This window comes from Myotis lucifugus, unplaced genomic scaffold (genome assembly GCF_000147115.1).
Source record: "Myotis lucifugus unplaced genomic scaffold, Myoluc2.0 scaffold_555, whole genome shotgun sequence".
In the NCBI taxonomy this organism is placed as follows: domain Eukaryota; kingdom Metazoa; phylum Chordata; class Mammalia; order Chiroptera; family Vespertilionidae; genus Myotis; species Myotis lucifugus.
This window is the reverse complement of record NW_005871603.1, coordinates 134,938-143,862: the sequence shown is the minus strand read 5'-3', so window position 1 is coordinate 143,862 and position 8,925 is coordinate 134,938. Positions and strand designations below refer to the sequence as shown.

Below are 8,925 nucleotides of genomic sequence, written 5' to 3'. Positions count from 1 at the left end.
CAATATTCTTGCTGCAGCAACTCACGGGCCCCAACGGCCCCGCTGCGGGCACCGCAATGACCTCACCGCCCCGCTGCGGCACCTCACGGCCCCGCTGCCCCACCACACCATTTGCCCCACTGCCCTGTTGCGGCACCCCACGGCCTCACCGCCCCACCGACTTTCTGCGGGCACCCCACGGCCCCACCGCTCCGCTGCGGCACCGCACGGCTCCACCACCCCACTGCCCCGCTGCGGGCACCCCACGGCCCCACCGCCGGCACCCCACCGCCCCACCGCCCTACTGCCCCGCTGCGGGCACCCCACCGCCCCACCATGGAACAGAGAGCGCCCAGGGCTCCAGGGCCAGGCCAGCAGCACACCAGGACCCTATCCATACCCACCAGCACAGCCTTGTTTGGGAGGCCTGTGCCCCCGAATGGGATGAGCTGCTGCCCATCATATTCTCTCCGGCTGGAGGGGACAGGCCAGCATGCACACCAGGCCGGCAGGGGACCCCACGTCACCCACCAGGGATCACTCAGAGCAGCTGCCGCAGGAAATTCCAAACTGGCTGAGCAGTTTGGGTTCCAGAGTCTGGAGGGCAGAGACCTGCTCCACCATCGGGCACCGAGGACGGAGGGCTCCCACGCGCCACCGGCCCGGAGGGTCCTTCGGAGAGGCCTCTCACAGCCGGCCTGACCATGCCCGCCGGCCCCGCCGCCGGCAACTGAGGGAGAGCGGCGGGCTCCGCAGCGGAGGGAGGGCAGCGTGCTGCAGCTGGGGGCAGGAAGTGGCAGTGCCCAGTGGCCTGAGGTGTGGCATCCCCACTGCGTCTGCAGAGAAGGGGGCTCACCGACCCCGGGTGGCTGCCCCACCGAAAGCAGCTTCCCGGGCCCAGGGTGAGGCCGGCCTGGCTGGGACGTGGGGACCAGGCCCGCTGACTGAGTTCAGCAGCCGCAGGCCCCGCCTGGGCTCATGGGCATCGCCTGAACACACTCGCCACAGAGCTGCACGGCTCTCCGGGGATGGCGGGCTCTGCTCCAGACGTGGGGCTGGGAGTAGAGCCTTCCCCCCTCTGTGATGGGCTTACACTCAGACTTGCCTGAAAAGCTGTTTCAGGAAAACGCTTGAAGAAGGCTTTTTGCCCACTGCCCCTGGGTGCAGTTCCGGCCCGAGGCAGGCAGTCGCTTCAGGCGGGACGGCAGCCTGAAGGGCTGAGGCTCTGAGGCAGGGGGCGCACAGGCCTGGCCCCTGCCCCGAGTCGAGGCCGAGTGACAAGTGCAGGAGAAGGAAGCACCCCACTTCCATGGGGAAAGGAGCCGCCTGCATGGCGCCCCTGGTCCTACCTGGATGATGTCCACGAGCTTCTGCAGTCCCGCCGTGTTGGTGAACAGCCCTGCGCCTGTGGGAGCAGCGGGCACTGACCACAAGGCTGCAGCCTCAGAAGCCAGGAGCCTCCTGGACATGTGCTAAGCTCCGCCTCACCCCAAATCCACAGGGGCCACCTGGGGAAGGGGCTTGCCTGCTCTTCCCCGTGTGTCTCCAGAGTATCAGTGAGGGGGAGCAAATAAGGTTGAGGCTGCCCAGTCACCCCCCACCCCCGCCCAAGAGGGAACAGCCCGGCGGGGCCCACAGCTCCGTGACCCTGCTCCTCTGGAAAGCTGACTAGGAACAGCTGGCTGGTGCAAAGCTGGACCAAGCACCACATGGCACGGCACCGTGCCCGCATGTCCCATGTCCGTGGCACTCCCGTCGGCACAGGCAGCAGGAGGCGCAGGGCGGGTGGGACTCACGTCCTGCCAGGTGCTGGATGATCTGGTCCAGGGACTCCAAGATGCAGCCCTTGGTCTGAAGTGTGATCTGGGCCTCGGCAAACAGCTCGAAGATGTAGCTGCCGGGGAGAGAGGTGACCAGCTGGGCTCTGGGAACCTAATGGCCAATGGCTTTTCAGAAACGAGCCCTGAGCCCTCTAGGAGGCCACCTGGAGGGGACAGCCTCTACGCCAGGAGCCCCTGGGCCCGGGCTCCAGGTGGAGGTCGTCAGGGCCCCCTGAGGCCGTGGCTCTGGCCAGCTTTGGGGAGAGATGGGAGGGCAGCACCAGATCTGGGCGCCGTGGTGTGGGGCAGGGCAGGCAGGGGCTTGCTTCATCTGGGAGGCAACGGGGTGTCTGTGAGCATCTGAGCGCAGCAGAGCAGACGGCGGCCTGTGCTCTGGTATGTTCCTGACCAATCCAACCCTCGACAACCTGGCCTGGTCCCAGCACAGCGTCAGCTGTGGACTGAGGGGGCTACCACCAGCCTCAGCCAGGACCCGGCACCCGCCTGCAGGAATGGACTCCACTGCCCAGCTTCAGGGCGGCCTAGACATCTGGGGCTGTCAGAATAGCCTGGGCCCTCTGAGGCCTAAGGAAGTGGCTGGTGTGACTGCACTTTCCATCTTAGCAGAAGGTGTGCTTGGGCTGGTGTCTGAGCACCAGCGGACGGGACACAGCGGAGACCAGTGCACATCCGGGTGAGTCGGCAGCCCTCCTGGGCCTCCAGACCTGGGAGGGGCCCCACTGGGCAGCCAGGACAGAGCCCCACACACAGTCCGGCTCCAGCTGCAGGCAGGGCCTGGGGTCAAGGGCCAGCTCCCAGTCCCTCACCTCCCCGGCTTGGTGACACCTCCGTCACCTCCAGGCAGCTCCACAGCATCGATGGCGCCCTCCAGGCGAAGCAGGATCACTGCGGAGCACAGGGTGGTCAGGGCAACACCAGCCACAGTGGGTGGTGGGGGTGAGAACAGCACTTACTCTTCAGCTTCGCAATGTCCTCCAGCTCCATGTTCAGCCCTGGGAGAGAAAGGGGCAAACCCACAAGTGTGCGTCAGTCACCCCACTGCAGGGAGGGAGCCCCGCAGGGAGAACTCTGCCTCACAGTGGAGCCAGAGCTGAAGCAGAGAGCCGGGCGCCTTGCCTGGGGCAGTGACCGATGTCCCACGCACCATCGCCCACTGAGAGCACCCAGGGCTCCCGGGAAGCATGGCTGAGGCTGGGACAGGAAAAGCAGGGAGGGGGTGTGACCCCATCTACAACTACAGGGACCAAAGGGACAGAGGTGCCCGTGTGACAGCAGCAGGAGATGGGACACCTGAGTTCAATAATGACGAAACTGTCGCCTGTGATTCCATACATGTGCCATGGGGCAGTGACAACTATTCCCCTCCTGCTGACAAGGGACCAACAATAAGTTGGGAACAAATTCAAACTCCCAAATTTGAAAAATGGAAAGGTAACGGGGAAAAGCAAGCATTTGTTCTGCCTTTCCCATAAGAACAGCCTCACCACCGAGCAAGTGAGGCGCCGAGCACCCTGAGAGACTCATTCCTGCTAATAAATCAAACAGCCCATAGGCGCATCCTATGGAAGGGGTGGATCTGGGCACCGAGCGTCACAATGGTACTGGCCGGGCGAGCCCAGCACCAGGGGCAGCAGGGCCCGAGGGGCCACAAGGAGCCAGAGCCAGAGCCAGCGGGCCTGTTGGCGCCCGGAGCTCAGACCTCGGCCTCCAGGTGTAGCCCAGCGGCCACACCAGTTCACGTGTCCACCAGGACGGAGGTCGGTTCTGACCGTCCGCCTGCTCGCAGCAGTCACTGTCCTCCGTTCTGACAACAGCCACCCACCTTGCTGACGAAGAGGGATGTGTCTTTTTTTTTTTAATCAGAAGAGAAAGTTTATTTAGAAAGTGACAGAAGTGGAAGTGAGCCTCTGGGCTGTGCAGGCTCAGGAAACGAGTCACAGAAGCAAGAGAAGGGCCCTGGGGTGACAGAAAGGCAAAGGCCGGCGCCTAGGGTGAGGGCGGGAGGGGGGCTCCTGAGGGAGAGCCCGCCGTGGCTGCGTCCGCCTGGACAGCGCCCTCGCAGGGAGTCCATCGTGCCTCTGCCCTTCGTTACCGGGCTGTCGCCCAGCTTCAGAGTCGCTGGCACATTTTAGATGCAAATCCCTCGTCAGTGATGGTTTACAGGTTTCTCCCACTCTGTGGGCTGTCTCTCTGCTTCCTGGACCGTGTCCTCCGAAGCCCAATCTATCTACCTTTTGGTGACTGTGCTGCTGGCGTCAATTCTAGGAATCCATGCCTCAGGCGAGGTCAGGGAGACGCGGCGGGGCCACAAAGAAGGGAGAAGGAGCACCTCGTGGTGAACTGCCCTGGGCAGGCAGTCGGGCTGGAGCCCCGTGTGGAAGTCAGAGCCAAGTGTGGAATGGGCAGGACGTGACGAAGGGCACTTCACATCTGTGCCCTTCCTCCGACCCCGGAGCCCAGGGACTGAGAGAAACACCAACCACCCCACTCGGACACGCTACCCGACCACCTGCTCAGGCCTCGAGGTCTCAGGAACAGGGAAGCCCGAGACCCGTCCCGAGAGCAGCTGCGGGAGGGCGAGGCGTGTCGCGCACACAGGCAGGGACCCGAGGGCGAACCACGGACATCGCCCACTCACACCTCGTAGGATGCTGTTGCCAAAAAAATGAAGGCCATCCAACAACTGCCAAGATGCTCAATTGCACTCCTCAGAGAAAAGCAGCTCGGAACTGCAGAGACACCCCGTCCATCGCTGTGGCCCAGCCTCAAAGGCCTGCCGTCCGCCAGGGGACGGGCGGACACCCGTGCCCGATGCTGCTCTATCCACAGCACACACCACCCGCTGGCCCGGCCGCCCACTTCTGGGAATTCACCCTGAAGAAGTACCGCAAACAAGAGGAAAGTGCGCACACACGAGGTTACTCATTACTGCGCTGTTTGTCATTGCAAAGTCCGGGAACTAGCTCAGCCCGAGGACACGCTGGGCAGATGCAGAACGCCCGCGGCGGGGGTGGGGGGTGGGGGGGGAGTGGGCAGCAGCGGAGCGAGAGCAGGGCGTGCACCGGGCACAGCGCCCACAGGCACGGACGCCGTGCAGGGAAGAGCAACGTGGAGGAGGTCGGACGCCTCTCCTTTGGCTCTCGCTCGGCTCCCTCTGAACCACGCCTGACAAACCCGACATGGCCGAGATGGAGAAATTCGATAAGTTGAAATGGAAGAAGACAGAAACGCAAGAGAAAAATCCACTGCCTTCAAAAGAAACGACCGAACAGGAAAAGCAAGCAGGCGAATCGTAATGAGGCGCACACCGCCCATGTGAGCTGCACATTCCCTGAGCATTGTCTTCTTATCTTACTTCTTCCAGCTGTTTCACTTCGTAAGATGCAAAGAGGTTGGACCAGTTTAAGTGACTGTGCTGCCCCTCACACATCACAACTACTGCCAACGAAGCCGCCCTGCCGCCCTCTGCTAGCTGGCTGGCAGGGAGGGGGGAACTTGCACGCGGCTGAAGGCAGGAGCTGGGTGGGACAACGGTGAACCTAGGTCCTAGAGTAAACCCAGCTGGAAGTGCAGGCCCCGGGACAGAGGAGGCCCCGCACACGGAGCACGCAGGCAGGAGCACCGTGAGCACCCGGTCCCGTGGGGACATAAAGAAGCAGGAGGTCTTGCATGAGTATTCCAGCCAGGGAATGGGAGGCGCCAGGTGGTGCAGGCGTAAACACTGCAGGATCGTTCATTCAGAGAGAACCGTCAATGGAGGCCACAAATCGCTTAAGAATTACCAACAGGAAAACAGTGACTTCACAGGAGAAAGCCTGGCTGTCACCACTTCACCCAGGGAAAAGTCAGTGTCACCGTGAGACAGACAGATGTTGGATGTGCGACCTGGTGGCTGACCCCTGCCCGAAGTTCACAACTGGGAGCTGTGAGGACCAGCAGACAAACCCAGCCTGCAGGACATGCACCACTCACTGTAACGGACGTTCTCTTCACAGACTCCAGGGAAATGCTGTCCAGCCTACAGCCAGAGCCACAGGCCCAGGCAGGGCCCAGCTCCCGCACAGACCAGCCAGCCCGGTCGTGCTTCAGGCTACAGTGACAGCCGAAAAAGTCTCCTTTGGTCTGTCCGTGAGACAAGACTGCAGTATCCGCGCTGATTTCCTGAGCAGGTCACCGCACTGCGGCCACAGGAGCACCCTGGTCTCAGGAGGCACCTGCACCTGCACTGCCCACATGACGGGGAGGCTCGTCCAAGGGGGCAAACCTTAGCAAGGGGGAGTCTAGGTGACGGGCAAGAGGTTCTTTATCAGCAAGTTATCTGCAAATTTGACATGATTTCAAAATAAAGGTTACATGCAACAAAGGTGAGCACTTCAGAGCAAGACAAAGACATGAAACAACACAACTCAGGTTTAAAAACTCAGAAATGAAGTGACAGACTCACATGGAATGAGAAGGAAAGTAAAGAATCATTTTGGAAATGAGGATTGAATGAGAAGGAACACAGAAGCAGAAACAGGCCACAATCAGGGCCTTAGAAATTGCAGGCAGAATAAGGAACTCATACAACTCAACCAAAGGAAGACAAACAATACAATTAAAAATGGGCAAAGGACCTAAATAAACACTTCTCCAAAGTGGGCATACAGATGGCCAAGAGACATATGAAAAAATGCTCAAAGTCACTGATCACTCAAGAGATGCAAATTAAAATGACAATGAGGTACCACTCACACCTGTCAGAATGGTTACCATCAACAAATCAACAAATGACAAGTGCTGGCTTGGCTGTGGAGAAAAGCAAACCCTAGTGCACTGCTGGTGGGAATGCAGACTGGTGCAGCCATTATGGAAAACAGTATGGAGTTTCCTCAAGAAATTAAATATGGAACTGCCATTTGACTCAGTGATCCCACTTCTAGGAATATCTATAATAATAAAAGCGTAATATGCTAAATTAGACCAGACAGCCGAATGACCTTCCAGATGAAACCAGGACTGTGAGGGCCAAGCCCCTTGCATGAATTTCATGCATCGGGCCTCTAGTATCCTAAGAAACCCGAAGCACCAATCAGAAAGGATGTGTGCACCCCTATGCTCACAGCAGCACAATTTACAATAGCTAAGATCTGGAAACAGCCCAAGTGCCCATCAGTAGATGAGTGGATAAAAAAGCTGTGGTACATTTATACCATGGGATACTATGCAGCAATAAAAAGAAGGATCTCTTACCCTTTGAGACAGCATGGAGGGACCTGAGAGTATCATGCTAAGTGAAGTAAGTCAGTCAGAGAAAGACAAGTATCACAGGATTGCACTCATATGTGGAATCTAAGTAACAAAATAAGCTGATGAACAAAGAAGATCCAGAGACATGGAAGCATGGAACAGAGTGTGGAATCTCAGAGGGAAGGTGGGGAGGGTGGGTGGGTAGGAGGTAATCCCCAAAGACCTTGTGTGAAAATATGCATAACCCATGGGCACGGACAATAGGGTGCTGAAAACCTGGGGCGGGGGGTGGTGGCTGGAGGGGGTCAATGGGGGGAAAGGGGGGCATATTTTAATACTTTCAACAATAAAGATTTAAAAAAAGAAAAAAAGAAACTGCAGGTGGATACAAACGTCGTTATCTCCCTGTTGCACACCTGGAACTCAATCAAAGAAGTCAAAGAAGCCAGAGACAGGAGGACTGGAGAGGGGAGCTCTGACTCAGGCGAAGCGCAGACGCAGGGAAACAGCCCAAACACACAGCTTCGGGACACGCTGAGAAAGCACATCACATACGGGGCAACACTGATCAGAAGAATCCAACCGAGACAACAGAACCGCTGGGCTTTAAAGATAAAATCCTAAAAGGACCCATGGCTTCTGAAATAAACTGCATTTTAAAATTAACCAGGTTGAAGTCAGCCTAGGTAGCCTGCTTCTGGACAAGTGCCTGGGAGCCCGCACATTCCTTAGACGTGGGTCCGGTGCTGCCTGTGGCTGGCTGAGGAAACCGGAAGCAGGAAGGGCGGGTCACGAGGCATGGCTGGGGCAGGCCTGAGCCCTGTTCAGGACACTGCAAGGCCAAAGCTATTTTCCTGATGATAATGTGAGTAAGTGACAATCACACTATCCCATTTGCCTTTTTATCTCTTGTTATTTCATAACTAGAGGCCCGGTGCACAAAAATTTGTGCACTCGGGGGGGAGGGGGGGTCCCTCAGCCCGGCCTGTGCCCTCTCGCAGTCTGGGACCCCTCGGGAGATAACGACCTGCTGGCTTAGGCCCGCTCCCGGGTGGCAGAGGGCCGGCCCAATCCCTAGGTGCAGCCCCTGGTCGGGCTCAGAGCAGGGCCGATTGGGGAGTTGGGGCGCCGCCCCCTGTCATGCACAGAGCAGGGCGGATCGGGAGGTTGTGATGCCACCCCTAGTCACGCACAGAGCAGGGCTGATCAGGGGGTTGGGGCGCCTTCCCCTGTCACACTGCTCCAGGGGCCAGGAGGCCTCACGGCTCCGCTGATCCCGGTGCTGGGAGGCATATTACCCTTTTACTATATAGGATAGAGGCCTGGTGCACGGGTGGGGGCCGGCTGGTTTGCCCTGAAGGGTGTTCTGGATCAGGGTGGGGGTCCCCACTGGGGTGCCTGGCCAGCCTGGATGAGGGGATGATGGCTGTTTGCAGCTGGTCACACACCCTTCAGGGTGGGGGTCCCCACTGGGGTGCCTGGCCAGTCTGGGTGAGGGGCTGAGGGCCGTTTTCAGGCTGGCGGGTGACTGAAGCTCCCAACCTGTCCTTTTTTTCTTTTATCCTGGGCCAGCTTTAGCTCTGAGGCTCGGCTCCAGCTATGAGGCCTCCGCTGCTGAAAGCAGGTTTCTGGCCTTTGTTTACCTTCTGTATTTGAAACAATGTTGCGATCCTGCTGGCTGAAGCCTGGCTGACTAAAGCAGGTTTCTGGGGTTTGGTTTAGCTTCTATATTTGTAACAATGTTTCAAACTGCAAGCTCAGAGGCCGGCAGCAGCAGGGCGGGAACCTGGGCTCCCCCCGTATACAGGAGCAAACAATCTCCTCTGGTTCCCCTCCAGTGGCACAGATGACGGCGGCACAAAATGGGATGGAGTTT

At 58.9% G+C, this 8,925-nt stretch overlaps 1 protein-coding gene across 7 annotated transcripts in view; it reads right to left on the bottom strand.

Moving 5' to 3' along the window:
• The window catches only part of RTEL1 (regulator of telomere elongation helicase 1), a 45,551-nt gene that overhangs the window by 10,928 nt on the left and 25,698 nt on the right, over nucleotides 1-8,925 (bottom strand). For all 7 annotated transcript variants that reach the window (XM_023745535.1, XM_023745537.1, XM_014446583.2 and 4 more), the window contains exons 11-14: nucleotides 2,774-2,812; nucleotides 2,627-2,705; nucleotides 1,776-1,873; nucleotides 1,329-1,384 (exon numbers count right to left, since the gene is read on the bottom strand). In XM_023745535.1, coding sequence (XP_023601303.1) covers nucleotides 1,329-1,384; nucleotides 1,776-1,873; nucleotides 2,627-2,705; nucleotides 2,774-2,812 — 272 coding nt within the window. The remainder of the gene's footprint in view (nucleotides 1-1,328; nucleotides 1,385-1,775; nucleotides 1,874-2,626; nucleotides 2,706-2,773; nucleotides 2,813-8,925) is intronic.